The sequence below is a fragment of the Glandiceps talaboti genome, chromosome 13 (assembly GCF_964340395.1).
Source record: "Glandiceps talaboti chromosome 13, keGlaTala1.1, whole genome shotgun sequence".
In the NCBI taxonomy this organism is placed as follows: domain Eukaryota; kingdom Metazoa; phylum Hemichordata; class Enteropneusta; family Spengelidae; genus Glandiceps; species Glandiceps talaboti.
The window spans coordinates 10211566-10230774 of NC_135561.1; the positions used below are offsets into that span (position 1 = coordinate 10211566).

The 19209-nt window shown below is 35.9% G+C and overlaps 1 protein-coding gene and 1 pseudogene across 1 annotated transcript; both read left to right on the forward strand.

Moving 5' to 3' along the window:
• The first annotated feature begins 358 nt into the window (after positions 1-358).
• On the forward strand, positions 359-8829 carry LOC144444721 (peroxisomal acyl-coenzyme A oxidase 1-like). The gene is made up of 14 exons (XM_078134248.1): positions 359-529; positions 1262-1421; positions 1827-1990; positions 2639-2746; positions 2997-3116; positions 3544-3659; positions 4158-4327; positions 4690-4849; positions 5050-5240; positions 5700-5861; positions 6575-6680; positions 7111-7257; positions 7937-8143; positions 8509-8829. Exons 1-14 carry the CDS (start codon positions 415-417, stop codon positions 8566-8568), a joined length of 1986 nt encoding a protein of 661 aa, XP_077990374.1. The 5' UTR covers positions 359-414; the 3' UTR covers positions 8569-8829.
• A 1423-nt stretch (positions 8830-10252) lies between these two features.
• LOC144444215 (failed axon connections homolog) lies at positions 10253-15544 on the forward strand (annotated as a pseudogene).
• Positions 15545-19209: the final 3665 nt, after the last annotated feature.

Here is a 19209-nt window from a genome sequence, read left to right on the forward strand (position 1 = left end):
AGTACAACAAATAGTTTTAGCTCATACACTGGAAGCTATTTTTTCTAGCTTGAGTTCGGCATTATTTTCTCACTTTTGACCTGCGACAATTTTTTTTTTCGAAAATTCTTCAACCCCCCCCCCCCCCCGAAATGTGTTGGTGTGCCCTTAAGATTCCCTAAGGTAGCAACTGCGTGAATGCTTTACACAATTTCTTCTGCTTCGTAAAATATTTTCATTTATCTAATTAACGTCACCTTTTTGGGGTCATTGGCTAACAACATGCAGTAGCCTATTGTGCCAACTAAAGTTTGTGTGACCCCTGATACTTGTCGAATTGGGTCACGCGCAGGGTCACACGTAAGCTAGCGGACATGTTGGACCTGGCACACAGTACTCCATAACACCACCCATCAACCAGTGTAAGTGTTAAGTATGCCAACCAATCCAGACATACAACGGGAAAGGGACAGAGCAACCTTTCCTATCGAAGAGTTAACGTACGTCAAAAATCGCGGGAAAGACAGGACTAGGAGAAGACGTTACATCGGTAGGTTGACATAGATGTCAGTAAGCTATAAACAACAGGCCACGGGCCACTGGTATATCTGACAATGTGCACGTGATTAACAATCAGCTGAGTGTCCAGTCAACATGTTCTATGGGTTAGAATCCACCATATTTGTTCCATGGATTAGTAATGTGATATTTATTCTATACACAACATTATGTTAGCCGCTATCTGTTCTAATCCTGTATCAACATTTGAACGGACTACTGCCATTGCTGACATGCACGTAGAGCCTTCACGACAACATTAACACAACTATAAATTTAACGACCTGGCCGCTGTCACCTATATACAGGGTCATATATAGTGCACACTGTCTGCCTATAGCGTAGAATGTGTCTGCCAGGTTGATAATCATGCTATGTTCATAACAAGCATACTATTTAATCGTTCTACTTCAGTCATGAGTTTTGCATGAATTTTGCATAAATGTGTATAAATTAACCTAAGATTATGGGTGCCAGATTTACTCATGGTATTAATGCACGGCACTAAAAATTTAAGAGTTGCATTTATAATCATATTGTCAGTGCATAAGGCAAAATTATAATATTAAGTCAGTCTGATCTTTAATCAACAGATCAATATGGTTGCCCGATTTATCTAATTTTTATTTGGCAAAAAGGATCAACAAAGGCCATTGATATAAGTAAAAATGAATATGCAAGTGATAAAATTATACATTAACGTTTTACGTCTACTTTGTTTTAGAATCATTGGCTCTAAATGACCCAGACTTTGATCGCCGAGACCGTAGTTTTTTGTCCAGAGATGAACAATATTCACTGGCTGTGAAAAATAGTATTCTGACTGAAAGTAAAATCAAAGAATACAATATCACAGATGAAGAAGAGAAAACACAATTCAGAAAGTAAGGATAATAATTATGATCCTGTTGATACATGGAAGTCAGATGATGTCGCTTACCTTGAAGGTCCTTTATTGACTTTTTTACAAGCTGTGGTAGATACCTGAGTATTTTCATACCTTTTAGATTTGATCAAACGTGACAGTATATAATGCAATTGTAAAATTGGCAAGGTGCTTAATATTGAAATAGTTAAAAACATTTTGATCACCACCAGATCATAATATATATGTGTGTGTGTGTGTGTCTCTCTCTCTCTCTCTCTCTCTCTCTCTCTCTCTCTCTCTCTCTCTCTCTCTCTCTCTCTCTCTCTCTCTCTCTCTCTCTCTCTCTCTCTCTCTCTCTCTCTCTCTCTCTCTCTCTCTCTCTCTCTCTCTCTCTCTCTCTCTCTCTCTCACACACACGCAGTTCTCTGATCCGTAACCGACATGGCAATGCATTTGGACTACACCACTTGATGTTTATACCAACAATAACGGGGCAAGGTACAGAAGAACAAAAACGAAAATGGCTGCCTTTGGCAGAAAGAAACGAGATTATTGGAACGTATGTGCAAACAGAGATGGGTCATGGTATGTCAGTCTTATAGATGTGTTACATAATTATGATTACTCCTATGTATGCTCTTCAGCAGCTGATATTCCGTGCAAGCTAGATCAAGAACAACTATTTAAGTAAATAGACACGTGTTTTCTTATCCACATCACATGTTTTGCTAAGCTTTAGGAATCCTGGTTAAAGATTGAAGGGGGTATTTGATAATAAATTGATTTCACCTATTGTATCTATTTACGTGCCATTTCCTGATGACTAGTTTGTCATCAGTGTCAAAAACATGCCAGAAAAGACGTACTCTCAATTTGTTCAGCTACCCAAAGCACTGGGTTGTTATCATTTAGTGATATATGTCGTTTAAATACATCATGCACTTCACATTCTTAAAGAGGCATCTGGGGTTTGGTGTTGAAAGAAAATGATATTTTGAATTGACCCAAAGTCTGACGTAATACTTAAGGTATTTGTGCAAATTTACAAAACGATTTACGTATATTTCTATCACATTTGTTTTGGGGAACTATGATCCATTTGGCCTACCGACTCCCCAGGAAGACAAACTCACTGAATATTCTTATTTCAAGTAATTTGCTACATTTATATGATAATTCAAATAAGTATAGATAAAAGTGGTTGAATGCCATTTCTTTCTTTTTGTCTATTAGGTACGTTTGTCCGAGGCCTGGAAACCATGGCAACCTATAATCCCAACACTGAAGAGTTCATACTTCATTCTCCTACTCTGACGTCAACAAAATGGTGGCCTGGAATGTGTAAGTTAAGCGAACATTGTCCAAAACACGTTCTACCTTAAATGCAAAGTTAATTGCCAAATTCTGCTGATATCAGGTATAGCAGCATTGTTTTCTACATGCCCCAAAATTAATACTATACATCAATACATACTCTTTGCAATTGTAAGACAAACAGATTGCCAAAGAAATTAAACATCCAATCCTCATCCATTATGATGTTTTATAATAATTGTTTCTTTCTTTCTTTTTCTTTCTTTCTTTTTTCAAGTGGGAAAGACTGTAAACTATGGTGTGCTCATGGCTCAATTGTACACCAAGGGGAAGTGTTACGGTGTTCATCCATTCCTAGTCCAACTAAGAAGTTTGGAAACTCATCAACCAGTAAAAGGTAACGTATAGAGATTTATCATTGAATCACATAAGCTTAATGACGTCGCGTCTCTTCATTGTGTCACCCACATAATATAGTAACGTAAATCATAGAATTATTATGCCACTTAAATAACATTCACATTCTTATCCATTCTTTAGAGTTCAATGTTGAGAGTTGGTACTCGGAATGACGAATGTTTCGGTTTATTTCAATGTACTGATTTTGCGTACATTGTTATCAAAAGCATTACGTGAAAAACGTGAAGGAATTAAGGAAAGAGTAAATGGTCTTTACTACATTATAGTTTAAATGTATTCATTCTTACAAAATTCAGATTGAGCAATGAGAATCAATTTACCTGAAAATCTAATATCTCCAAAGACTTTTTTCTAAAAAGGTATTTGTTTAAATCTCAAAGCCAACCTTTGTGTATGTTCCTCAGGGGTCACAATTGGTGATATTGGACCAAAGTTTGGATTTAATAGCAATGATAACGGTTTCTTGAGACTTGATCATGTACATATTCCAAGAGAGAATATGCTGATGAAATATGCACAGGTAAGAGCATGTATGATGGTATCCATTTCTTGAACTAAACATATCGTGAGGACACAATATCTAGAGACCCAAACAAATAGTACATGTCAATGCACATGTGATGAATTAGATTCAAACCACTACTTGTAATAATGAAATACAGTGCTTGATGCTTGTAGCGATAGTAAACTATATCCAAAAGTGAGTCCTTGGAGAGGTTTGTCATGAATGACAATTTTATTGACTTCGATGCAACAATTTCTCACCTAAACCACAAGACATATGGACAAATTAATTTACAATTATGCATTATAAGAAGCAAGATAAAGAGCACGTCTAAAGATAGGAAAGCCAGGAAAATTATCCAAACCTCAATTTAAACATGATTTATACAAAACATTGACAATGATTTTTTTGTATGATAGAATACTTAGAGTCAGAGCTGGGTGACAAGTACATTGCAATAGCAGATATGCACTTGAAATTACAACAAAGTATTTTCTTTCTCCATACCTGTAGGTGTTACCAGATGGTACATATGTCAAGCCACCCAGAGACAAGCTTGCCTATGGAAGTATGATGTATGTCAGAGCAGTATACATTGGTGCTTGTGCTGAAGGACTGGCTATGGCTTGTACTGTTGCTATTAGATACAGCGCTGTCAGAAGACAAAGTGAAATGATAGCTGGGTAATAACATTGTCTATATATGTAGTAGGACTTGTACATAAATTGGTCTAGTTGAAAATGTACAATTATTATGTCAAAAGAAGCAATGTTCTTCTGACTGTTTTTTATTCAAATGATGATAAAGTTAAATCAAAGCATTTATCTGAGTGTAAGTTATTTATATTGAAATAAATTTTAATTTTGTATAAAATGCAGTCATTAAATTCCCATAATGACTTCTTCTTTTCAAGATGTCAAATTTTAGTACGATGTCGAGGTGTTATGTTTCTCTCAAAGTCACATTTAAGTTGATATCATTAATCAAGACAAAAATAGGTCAGACTGGACTTTTCCTATAACAGGTGTGTTATATATTTTTCTAGTCAGGAAGCACAGATTCTTGACTATCAGTCTCAGCAATTGAAGTTATTTCCGCAACTTGCCACAGCATATGTTTTATACCTTGTGGTGCAGAAAACTCTTAAGATGTACTCAGCTCTAATGAATGATCTTGAGAAAGGAGACTACAGTAGCTTGCAGGATGTAAGTGAATTATTAAAAACAAATTAACTTTATCCAAGTATCTTATAATATGTAAGCATTTTAAGAATTGAACAAATTTCTTCATAGTGCGAACCGAGATTTTGAATAAAAGTAAATAAGATAGTCGTGTCATGTGAATTAATCCCATTTATCTAAATCAATATAAATGATTCAAACATTGTTTCATTACATTTTCTCAGATGCATGCTTTAACAGCTGGGTTGAAAGCCTTTGTAACCAGTGCTATGAGTCGTGGTATTGAAGTTTGTCGTCTATCCTGTGGTGGACATGGTTATTCTCATGCCAGTGGATTACCAGATATATACACTATGTATACCCACTTTCAGACTGCAGAAGGAGAAAATACTGTTATGCTGTTACAGACAGCAAGGTAAGGGTAAGACACTCAAATTCTCCGGTAGTTACATTTCGCAAGACGGTTAAATATTTTCAATTTCAATATGAATCTCAGGAGAACTAAGTGTACCTGTTACAACTGTTACATTGTTACAGTTGATGTTGCCCCTTGCACACTACTATCATACTAGAGTACATCACTAGAAGGATAGTAGTGGAACACCATACCAGGATATAAAAGCTTGTTCATAAACGTTGGTTTCTGGAAAGTCTTTTCATTATTTTACATCACGTAAGTTTCGCGCGATTGCCACAAAAGACACCAAAGGTTATTCAGATCTTCACCTGATTTTAGTCAGCATGACAGTACTAAAAATAATATGCCAACTGGCCATCGTAACAAAAATCTACTTGCCCATTTTTTTACTGTTCAATTTACCTTCTTTGTAGTAGATACTATAACCAAAAGTAACTGTTGGTTTTTTCCCCCAAGATATTTGATGAAATGTGCTGGAAATGCTATGTCAGGTGATATCCTGTCTGGACAGGTGGAGTACCTCTCTCACGCTGTACAAGGAAAGTCAGATATTAAAATTGAATCTGATGTACTAAACCTACAACTGTTAGTCCAGGCCTATGAACACCGTGCTAAAAGGTGGGTAATGGTAAAACACAGTGCTTCAAAACAAGTAATGAATGTTTATTTTCTTATAGAATAATACACAGTTAAAACAATTACATTACTGTGCTGTTTGACATCCGTTCTGTTGTTATATATTCGAAAGATATGCAGTCTTATATAATCTGTCTATCAAAATGTAATAATCAGAGGCACCATGACGTCATAACTTTCTCACCTATACGATCTATATATATATATATATATATATATATATATATATATATATATATATATATATATATATATATATATCGTGTTTTTACATTATAGCAGTTGAAACACTTCTAAACTAGTATCTCACTCATATGTTTCCTATAATGTTGATGCAAAGTTGATTTTAGCTAGTTGTAACCCATATACATCAGAAAGTAGAGTACGTGTTGATGTTAAGTTAGGATACACGGTGTTCTTTCCATTATCCAAAATTATTTTTGCACAGTTTTACATAAATTATTGACACTCTTAACACTGATGTATGCAAAATGATAAATTATGTATAAATGTTTTCTAATCTGAATTTTTGTTTACGGGGATAATTTTGGTTTGTATTTCTCATGAGAATATTGTTCTAAACACGGTGTGGCCTTGCTCTCTTTCTCTGTCTACCTTGCTTGTGTAATACCTCGTTTAGGAAGAAAGTGATACATTTATTGTACTTGTTCTTTATCTAATCATTCATATCAAAGACTCGTCATTGAAGCAGCAAGAAAGCTACATTCTGAGATGTCTCAAGACAAGCCTCAACATCTTGCTTGGAATAAATGTCACATCGAGCTTCTGGCAGCTGCCAATGTAGGTACCTAACACCAATGTAACAGTTTCTAATAAAGTCAGGCCAAGCTACTCACTGTGAGGGCGCAAGCATATAAACTACAATAAAATATGAAAAAGGGGTCATATAGGAGTATACAGGACATTCAAACATAATTTGAAGTGCGAGCCTTGTGAAACGTAAATGCTATGATCTCATGTCAATTTAAATAATTATTAATACTGGTTTTATAAATTTGTTTAAGACCACCTTCATATCATTTCTTCACCTGTGTCTCCCATTTTCTATTTTGTACTCTACATTGGTGGTCTGTCTGCTTAGTAAGGAAGTCACCTTGATCAGTATTACTATGTCAACAAATGTATATTGAAGTTAGAATTTACAGATACACAATATATATATGATATACTAGTCTTTAATAATATATTTGTTTGTGATATTCGTCAACAGGCTCATATTCAATGTTTTGTAGTCAAGGCTTCCATAGATATATTACGTCAAACAGAGATGCCAAATTCAGTCAGGTCTGTTTTGACCTCTTTGTGCCAATTGAATGCCTTACATGGTATCTATGAAAATTCTGGAGAATTCCTACAGGTAGGTTCTCAAGGTCATACTGTTTCTCTGTATCCTCTCATTTTGTTAGTAGCTCAGTTTCTGCGCCTGGAGCCCGGGGAACAGGTGCTTTGTGAATTCGCTTTATTGTCATTATATGGGCCTAAATGATATCTACATTTCGTTCGTGCTATATTACGATTATCGGTAAGACACATATTGCATAGTTTTGCTATTAGGGGTGTTGTTCGGCAACAGCTTTAGGATATTAATTGGGGGCAATGGCATCCCAGGTGAAGATTGTTTTTGACCGCACTCTGGGTAACCAGTTTATGGCATATAGAAACAACATCATGAAAAGTATCAACTGTAGAAGTTTTAGAACGTCAGACCACGACATCAGCTACTTATTGCAAGTATATATTGCTATATTTTGATGTGGTTAACAGTTCAAGTGCAGTTCTGAATGCTAGTAGGAAAGTTGTTTTATTTAAAACTGTTGGATATGAAAGTAACACTAAGATATGGCCTACTTTATCAATTCCAGATTTAAAAAATATTCAAATACTTAATGACTGTGTAATGTTAACATGAAGACATGGAAAATAAGACTGATTAAATATTTACTGTGCTTTGTTACTAACATAGTAGGCATCCTGATCTTCATGCTTAGTGTTGATGGCAATAGTTAATTAACTCCTTTGACATTTTATTTTTCTAGGATGGCTATTTATCAGGCGAGGATATTACCATGGTAACAAATCAGATTACATCTCTTCTGGCAACAATTCGTCCAAATGCAGTAGGTTTGGTTGATGCTTTTGATTTCCCAGATGGAATCTTGGATTCCATTTTAGGGAGATATGATGGTAATGTCTATGAAAATATGTACAAATGGGCAAAGGACTCACCACTTAACAAACAAGAGGTAAGGAACAACAATGTGTGCATTGACCTTTATCGTTTTGTATATTATTTCCTACAATATACTCTAACACAAAAAGATGCTGATTCGCAATTTTATTGGTATAAAATTATAGGTTTAACAAACAGAGAAAATACGTTTCCCTGTCTGGGATTTAAGCAAGGAATGGCGTATTGACGAATACTTCAACATGGTTCATATCTTAGCGCTGTATGTTTTGTGTGACTCCTTTTTGTTTTGTTGCAATCTTTTCATCCAACAGATTTAGAAATCATTCTGCTAAAAACGTTCCATAATGACGCATTTCCATCCTTGTGTATGCGTTGATATATAACCTCACTGTACCTTTTTTTGTTTATCACTCTTAGGTACATGAATCGTACAAGTACTTGAAACCCATGTTGCATACTGGGAAATCAAAACTGTAAGAGTTTAATATTGATTTCCGAGATGACTGTGGAAACCGTATTCATACCTTTGGATTTTAGAGTTAATAACAGCAAGTGACGGTTACATTGGGAAAACAAGCCTGTATGAACCAATGCCTTAGTAGTACACAGTTCAAATATAAATGCTATGAAATGAGGATTCTTTTGATCTAAAAAAAAAAAAACTGTGTGTTGTGTGTATATGTACTGTGTAGAATATTGACGAAAAAAATTAAACTACTGAATAATGATTGCCAAGACATACAGTGATATCAAACGTACTTTGACCATTTTGTATGAAACAAGCCGTACATGTTTTCTAATATCATTATTACATCTTTCTTTTGATTTTTAGGGATTTTATTTTTTTATTTTTTTTTTGTTATATATTTTTTGTTCCTTTTGTCACAATTAATGTTGTCTATATTTTATGCACTAGAAAGAGAATGTGCTTTTTCAGTTGGAATTAATGAACAATATACTATTTTTCTTTAAATCAGAGGTCAAAAGTTTTTGAAAATGTAAATGTGCAATAGTTGGTTCATCCTTCACAATATGATTTTATTTAAAATGGTATATTTTATATGGAAAAATGTGAAATGAATGTTTACAATATTTACGACACCAACTCCGAATAACATGTACAATATTTGGAAAATTAAGATGAATCCAATTTTAATATGTATGATACATTCTGGTGAATCAAGACAAATATATTTTATGACATTTAAACAAGGTTATAATTTAATTCCTTTAAGTTGAAGCACCAAAGATAGTCAAAAATATAAATGTTAACATTAAGTCCAAAGTCTTGGGAGGCCTATGATGCAAACAGGGAGAAAACCAGACTAAACAAGCCACACAAAATCAGGAAAGGTGACTAGTATGTCATTGCAGCAGATAATAAACGTCTTTCCCCAATCAAGCAAAAACTGAAATATTCAATAACTCGTCTTTCAGCAGAACAATCGTTCAATGGAACACATCCCACCAACCACCCCCCCCCCCACCCCCGTCACTGAATTACCTTCGACATCATTTTTTGAGACAAGGCTTGGAGAACACAAAAATCGGTTGTATAGCTTGACCCTTGACCCCCATTGGTGTGACACTCTAAGGGGGTGGTTCCAATTATTGATGTAGCTAATAGACACCATTTCTTTGCCATTCATGAATTTGAAAATGGATAAGCGTTATGAAATACTGTACGTTTACTGAACAGTGTTTTGCACTCAAAATAAAACCCACAATAACTAACGCTAGAACTTTAGCAGCCATGGACACTTTTAGAAGTAATCAAAGCTTTCAAATGAAATGATATACTCGGGCATTGAGGAAAAGAAAGGTCCAGTTACAGCCATTAAAGCCATATATAGTCAAATTGTAATTTGTTTGTTAATTTGTTTGTTTGTTTGCATGTGGTGTTGCAACGTCCTCATTAGGACGCTTACGGAATAGGGTACAACATTGATTATTGTTACTTCCGGTTCAAGGGTTATATTACGACCTTGTACATGTATCAAGAACCGTTACCCCAAGCTCAAACTCAATATACGTACTTCGTCAGGGTGTACGTGTCCAGTTTTATTTTGAGTGCAAAAAATACCAACAAAATCCAGACGTACAGCGGAAGAAATACAGTGGAATTACCTTTCCCATCGATGAGTTAACGTCTATATAAAAACGGGAAACCAGAAAAAGACGTCACTTCGGTAGGTGTTGTATATGGGTGGGGTAATCCAAAAATAGACCCATTGTTAGGTATATATTTCCAGTTACAAAAGTCCGGTCAATGTGACTAAATGCGCTAGTGCTGTGAATGAAATTCTAAAGTATGAAGCCATATCCTATAACATCGACGCAAAGATTTAGGGATTTTTCAGATGAAGAGTCGACCTGTGTCTAGGGAATTATTTGTAGAAAAGCGACCCATTTGGGCGGCACATATCTTTATACCTTTCTATAGGCGTTCCCCCTGAAGTCAGCCATGCATGCTAACCAAATCTGATCGATTTTACCGAGACTCCACTTCAGATACCATACCTATAATGTTTAACTTGTTTAAACTTAATTGTCATGCATTTACGTTATAGCATACTCCTAGCCGTCGACATTCGTCATCTGCTGCTGCAATACGTACGACCACAGAGTGGAAATGAACAGAAAACTGTTGTGGACTGCTGGAGCGGTAACTGTGGCTACTGCATCGTACATTGGATTACAGAAAGACGTACTTGGAAGGTTAGATACACAATTCATTTAAAGTTCAAAGATATGCAATAGTTCGTATCTGCATATGACACGCTTAAAAAGGTCGGCACCTTTTATATCAGCACCCGGGGCGGTACTTTGGTGGGTAATAGGCACATATGTACCCTGTGGGACAAAACTTACAAGCACAAACTCTACAACAAGCCAAAAACAGGGGTCAAATCGTCTGAGTGGTCCTGAGTTTTGAACACTTTTGATACACTTTCACTTGGTCTACTTTTGAATACAAGAAGCAAGTCCTCAGCAATGTTTCGATGTGAATAGATTACATTTGTGTGTGTGTGTGTGTGTGTGTGCCTTAATTACCCTTCGGTTAATTTCATGTTGTTAATTTCATGTTGTTTATATCAGCATCCATCTCTAAAAACAATCGTTTATGAAACATAGTGATATGTTCTTAATCCCAGCAAGAAGACTGACTTTCCCAAAGACACGGTGATACTTCATCAGCCTTCTCGAAGTAGAGACATGCCGAGTATTTCACCCTTCCCAATGAAATTGGAAACCTATCTGAGATTCGCCAACATCCCTTATGTGGTAAGTTGATAGTGTTGTGTGAACTTGTGTGCCTCATTATGGCAGTAGACAGGTATTGTTCAGAATTGGGTAATAGTAAATTAATGCCGACAACACACTTTGCCATTCTACCAATTTTTGATTAGATAAAATTGTGTCAAAAGTACATACACAAGCCATATATATTATTATTCCTAATATTATTATTTGTTGTCGTTGTTGTTGTTGTTTTGTTTCGTTTTGTTTGTTTTTCTATGTTTTCATAGAGAGAGAGAGAGAGAGAGAGAGAGAGAGAGAGAGAGAGAGAGAGAGAGAGAGAGAGAGAGAGAGAGAGAGAGAGAGAGAGATCATCCTGATGTTATAGCTTACTCACATGTACGTCCTAACGAGTCAATGCTGTGTCCCTAAAATTGCTGAAATGAATGTGTTAAATCTCAAATTCTTTGCCATGGCTAGATACATAAACTGCTGTACGAGAAAACATGAGGACTCAAAACAAACTTATTGGAGCTTCGATGTCCAACATCTCAAAACAACAAAGAACTCTTAGCACATCCACATGGAATGACCAGCGTATTTAATTGACAAAAAACTTAAGTCAACATCCTACGCCCAAAAACCCAATACGCATTTTCAACAGGTATTACGGACATACAACACATCTTAAAACTAATATGAGCGGTACTAAGTTTCTGGTATACGTCCATTGACCCCTTACTACGAGGATCCATTCATGTTTTGACAAAGACAACTTAAGATATTAATAATTTTTCACTTCGATTTTAGGGAAGGGGTACCGTTATAGACAGTTTCACCAATGCAGTTCATCGTTATAGATAGTTTCACAAACACACACCAGCTTTTCATTTTGTGAAAACTATGATTTTTCGTTTCAGCAAGTACCTACTACGAAACCGTCACCGAAAACCAAGATTCCCTGGATTGAGTTCAATGGAGAAACCATCTCTGATTCCAGTTTCATTATTGAGTTTCTCAATGAAAAGTTCAAAGTGGATCTCAATAAACATTTAAGTCCTTCAGAAAGAGCTACAGCTAGGGCCTTTCAGAAAATGATGGACGAAAATTTCTATTGGTAAGCATCTCGAGAATACACTTGTGTTGTTTCACAGATGTAACAATTTGCTGCATCTGATAGGCATACAGCGCTAACACACTTCATGATGGATAAATTACAGTATGTTATTACAGGCAAAAGTAACAGTGCTCTGTGCCAAACTGTTGTTCCATGGCGTAATGGGTAAAATTTGTGCTAAAAAATGTGCATTGAATGCAAAGTATTCTAAAGTATAAATGTTTTGATGTCTGCAACTGATGTATGCATGATGGCATGTCATCAGTTCGTTTCATTTAGACAAATATCGCAAGAAACTGAAATGTAGCATGAACTGTTTCTAATTGGTTACTGCGTGATTGTATTAAACAGAGCCAGAGAATTGAAATGGGCAGTAACTGCACACACGCTTTATCTCCCATTCCGCTTGCTTCTTGAACACATACTTTACTTACAATCAAATCAAAAATCTACCTACCCCACCTATTTTAGAATTGAATGTTATCGGAACCACACAATTTGTTATGCCTTTATAGAGTTACTCACTGTGTGGTTATTACTCACATCATACCAACGCTTGGCAATTATCATATTTTGCCGGTAGGACAATTGTGCATGCTAAATGGCTTGACAAACGTGCAGTTTCGCCATCATTTGTGCCTGAACATCCGATTTTGGATTCGTTGGTGGTAGGGTATTTAAGACGTAGTCTTAGAAAAATGATGTACGGTCAAGGAATGGGTCGTCATAGTGAGGAAGAGATATATAGCATAGCTGATCAAGACATGGGGGCGTTCTCAGTGTTTCTAGGTGAGTTGTGTGAGAAGTTCATATGTCAAAAGTGAGCAAGGAAAGGCAGATTGCAACGATGAATGAAATTTCAATGAATAAGAAAGAGAGAAAAATGAATGGGACAGACATATACAGACAGACAGACAGACAGACAGACAGGCAGACAGGCAGGCAGGCAAGTAGACAGACAGACGGACGGACGGACGGACGGACGGACGGACGGACGGACGGACAGACAGACAGACAGACAGACAGACAGACAGACAGACAGACAGAACTTTTGATTGTGTTGATGGATGATCGGTCATGTATATAGGCATACACTTGCATATATAGTTCAACAATGGACAGGACTCTCTTCCCAACTGTATATACCTATATATATCTTGAGTAATTGTATTTTGATAACTTACTACCCAAACAGACCACATTTAAAAGTTCACTTAGGTAGCTAGATGTGTTTTTTGTCTCCAAAAACGTTCTTTGTTACAAATTACATAAAATACAGGGCATGCAAATAATAATATTCTGTCAATGTTTATATTATTTCTATTTCAGGTGACAAAAAGTTCATGTTTGGTGACGAACCCTGTGAAGAGGACTGTGCCATATTTGGACAACTTTCATTGGCTTTGTGGTTGATTCCTAATTCTCCTCAAGGTGTACTCCTAAAAGGTAAACGAACAAGATCAGTGTGTGCTTATGCCATGGGCAAAATGTCGACAACTCGCAAAGGTGACCCTATTTTTTCCATTTCTCATTACCCGACCGACTCAAATTTTCAGCTCTGACAACAAAATATTGGGGTTTTTTCGCCCTTAATATTTTGCGAAAATATGCCCTCTCTGGCAAGAATAAGCAAGTGTCAGAACTGTAGACGTCATCTAAAGTTATGGTGGGGGCGATAACACTTGTTTACGAACAGAGCATTTCTTTCGTGACGGAAATTATTAATGCGGGGAGGGGCTGAGAACATGTCAATTGTGTAGAGAAGCTGAGAAAGGGCTTGTTACAGGTAACCAATAAAAAGAAGATAGAGAGGAGGATAAGGAGACACGGGGGAACATGAAGATGATCTTTTTTTTTAAATCGACCAACCGACCCATAATTGCTAACATTTGAAGAAACTTGAACTAAAACGTCACTATTTCTTGTTTCTGTTCATAGACAATGTAAAATGAACAAATTTGTGAACAACCTTTATTCATGATACCCGACCAGTGTTTAATAATTTCAGTATATTGAGATCTGAAATTTTTTGTTGATTGAAATATAAGCCCTCTGTGGTTGGAGTGTCTGTGTTTGAAAGGAGTATATAATTTGATTTTCATAAATTACCTCGTTGCTACCACGGGTTATCTACATTTAATCTTGGAGGGTCGGGGGGAATTAGGGGTCAAATTTTAAAAAATCAGGTCTCAGGGGAGGGCCATATTTTAGAAAATGCAAATTAGGAGAGGGTCACATACTACTTTGCCTAATTCTATTGTCTAATATTACATGTATTATTTCCGTTTTTTGTCATCTTATTGCTACAATCAGTTCCAAATCCTATTGCTGCCATTCGGGTTAGGGTTTGATACCATGATATCAATCTATATCAAGCAAATTGCTGCTGAGAACCATGTAATGAATTAATTGTTAGTTATGGTGTGAGGAGAGGAGTAGGTCTCACAGTTGTAAAACGAGAACAGTTGGGCAAGACACTTGGGACAATGTTGGGGAGATGTTGACCTTGTTCAATGTCAGGAGTTTGACAATATAATCATTGGAAGTTGAAGTGTGGCCTTCAGTTCATCCAATGAGATCTAAATACAGGTGGTTATTAATTCAGTGCCTTCTCACTCAACCTCATGGTGGTAGTAGTAAGAAATAATCAATGCCTTTAACACTTTCAAGATGGTGGCAGCGGTGGGATTAAGTCCTTACTATTGATTCTGGGACTCGTGTCGATTTACATATCTGACAGCATTTAACTTTTAAAGGGGGAGGGTCATGTTTTAGAATAAGAAAGTTGGGGAGGACCACTTTTTAGCATAACTGAGTGGGGGAGCTTCACATTTTACACCAACATCCATGTTTGATTCTCCCGCTCCCCCTCCCCTTCTAATCAATGAAGGTTCCCTAAAATAGCATTTAAAAAACACAATAATTATAACGTTTGTAGTATTTCTTTTAGGTAAATATAAGAACCTTGAAGACTATTGCTATAGGATGAAGGAACGGTTCTGGCCGGACTGGGAGCAATGCATCATGGGTGATCAAAAGTTGAAAGGTTTCTTGCATTTTCCAGATTCGGATCCAACTTTATGGAAGGGAAAATGAAGGAATATGATGCTGCTGGCAACAAAGAAACACAGAACAATCTTAAAATTCTAAATAAAATTTAATTACATTTGTATGGAGTAGTCGATTTAGATATTTCGTTGAACAGTTTATTTCGTGAACAGTTCATACTTTGTTCTTAAGAGTAGTGTGCATTACCTTTCTTGATTCATTTGAAATGTAAACACTGACATAACTATATATTGAAATGTTTTAATATGTCGTAACAAAAGCGACTTTGTGACTGACGAGTTTGTGGGAATGTGTCGAATGTAAACAATAAAAGGTGCTACAAATGGACATTGCCTTCAATCAAAATATGTGTTATTTGTAGATCTGTTACAGGAAGTTTGACCAATTCCCAGGCAATATTATAATGCCCTGGTCCTCACCAGAATTATATGTTCTCATTTTTTGTTGGTTTTGCCGATTGTATTGTGCATGTCTTCACTTTCTAGTGGAATAAAGTTCGATTTAATTTTAAAAATTACTAAACGCTGGCCTGGAATTTGAAAGACTTTTCAAAATGGCGAGAATTCGCATTGTATATAAAGGGCAAAAATGAAAGAGTTGGTTCAAATGTTACGGTAAAGTAGAGATTTACAAAGATTTACTACACAGAAACTTGTACCTTATTTTGTACTGTCTGTTTTGGGAACGTTAACATGTCTTCAGGACTTGTCAACATTTAACCCATGGTGCAAACTGCCATTGATTTTCCAAAACATCTCAAGCTATATCAGCTTGATCTGGCATTTAGATGAAAGCTGTATTCTACGTTTTGGGACGTAGTTATTTCCACAGTATTGCGACATGTTTTGAAGGTGCCTATACATGTAGTATGCTACTTATTGAAGCATACTTAGCCATCAATTGCAAGTAAACTGATAAACCAATCATTAACGTATACTAACTATATAAATTTTTCGCAATACTATAGCTACCCATTCATTATTTGAATTTCATTTGACTTATTATTTTGTATGATTAGTAATCTAGTGATGGCATCAATGGAAAAAAGTCTTTCATTTACTTTAGTCTAGTAACACTTATTTAAGCTACCCTTATCAAAATTATTATTATTATATAATATTTATTTAATTATTATTGTTTTACAGTTACGAGTAAGACACCCGGGTCGATGTACGTACTTCAAATTGTTCGATTTTGATATTTGACAGTGATGGTCAAGTCAAGTGATACAAATGGTAATTATACAAACAGAAAGACAATAATATAAGATTATAATATGATGGTGAATGCAGAAATGTAACTTTTTTCTGGACACGTTACTTTCAAAAATAAATATATAGATGCCATTTCGTCAATACTGGCACTAGCATAGAAAATCGTCCATGTATTTCTTTTATCACTTTTCATCGTTTTTGTCCGATATCGCTAGATGATGATGATATGATTGATGACTGATATTTTGGCAATTTGGCGACATCTTATTGCATGCTTCAAATTTCATATTACCTGGTGCACATATTGATGAGGTTCTATTAATTCTTAACAATCCTTACTTCAAATTGGACATGATTTAAATGGTATCTTTGTTGATGATAACAAAGGATAACGTATTTTATTATGTCTTGTGTAGGTATTTATTTTATAAACTGCAAAAGTGAAGAGCAAGTGACTAACATTCATCTTGAAAGAATAATATTACCGAAACCTTTAGTACACATGTATTGTTTTTATAGTCACCTAGGGAGCTCTATTCGGAGTTTTCTCCTCCTAGGTCCTCCTGGTACCCATAATTTTAATTTTGTAACCATACGAACTTCAACCGTCATAATTTTATGTCATACCACATTCGTCTCTGTCGACATTCTTTTGTTTTAATACATAATACTACAACAGGGAAATGAAGAAAAAGTTGCTGTTGACTGCTGGCGCGGTAACTGTGGCTGCTGTGTCCTACATTGGGTTACAGAAAGTCGTACCTGAAAGGTAAGACAGACAATTTTGTATAAATGGCTAATTTTCAATGTCAGTGTCCCGACATTTCCAACGAGTATCAAGCCAACATTTTCACGAATACAGTCCCCAAAACGTAACTAATTCCAAAATACAATGACAGATTTCTTTCCTGAATATTCATAATACCATAATCCAATTTTGAAGAGATACAAATACTCTCTCAAACAACATTTTCATGGGCGCTCTATGACCTATGTGAGCGTGCAAAGCCATGATGTATGCAGCCTGACCGTCATGTTAACCCGAACCCTTTATATGCAGAGTAGCCCTGTAAAACTAGTAGTTTGCCTAAACTTTGACGCCGATTCGGTCCAATAAACTACAATCATGGCTAGTCGACCGCTGGAACCGTATTCATTGATTACATTCACACCCATATAATACTTTTGGCCTTGGTGTTATACACATGTACATGAATTAGCCCTAATTAGACGGACAACATCATGGGGGTGATCTATGAGGAGGGGCAGGGTATACACATGGTAGAAGACAAAGCCTATACTTAAAGTGACATGGCTAACTTCAAACACTATGACCATCATGTTAACCCGAACCCTTCATATGCAGAGTAGGCTTGTAAAACTAGTAGTTCGTCTATTCATGACATGTCTAAACTTTGACACCGATTCGGTCCAGTAAACTACAATGGCTAGTCGACCGCTGGAATTGTATTCATTGATTACATTCACACCCATATAATACTCTTGGCCTTGGTGTTATACACATGTACATGAATTAGCCCTAATTAGACGGACAACATCATGGGGTGATCTATGAGGAGGGGGCAGGGTATACACATGGTAGAAGACAAAGCCTATACTTAAAGTGACATGGCTAACTTCAAACACTATCTTTATTAAGCAATTACATACTAAAACAAACCTTATTTAATAAGGCATTTCTGTTTATTTGTGTCTTGCAATTGGTATAAAATCTCTATATAACGTTCGTCCAAGATTTATGTCATCGAAACAGAAGATATGCAATTATTCGATTATTCGAATTATTCGCGACAATGTTAACCGGATGGTAGTGCGTAGGGGAATGGGGGTGGGGGTGGTTTAGGATTCCGCTAACGCAATATATGAGATAGGTTAAAATATATGCCAGTAATGCGCATCAGTATAGGGTTTTTGTTAAGTCTGGTAGTTGTGTGTATGTTATTATGGAAAGCCATAACGATATGGTAGGTGCACAGTCACTTGTGAGCTAATATTCTGTTCAAGGGTGGTCGCAATACACAGTAATGGCCTTCTTGAATTGATTTATTCACCAAAGTATTAAGGGGTGTGCATTTCAAAAAAGACATTATCAGGATAGTGTTTCTTGTTAGAACCACAGATTATAGTTTGATCTGAACTAGCTATAGTCGAGTGTGTGACCCTGACAAATAAAATATACAAGGAAAAAATACAAGTGTTTAACTGCACGATAAATAGAAAGAGAAAAACTTAAAGAAACGATATTAACTGTAGTGGTAATAAATAGACTTATTAATGTGATGTAATAACGAATGCAAAGTACTTACATGTCGAAAACATTTGATATAAAATTGTTACCAGGTTAAAAAAAATATATGCAAGTGTTTCCTGCCAATTATTCAGGTGCTTTGAAACTGTCTCTGTGAGTTATGTCTTTGATATGACTCTGTAGTGAGTTCAAGTGGTGAGTAAGTGCAT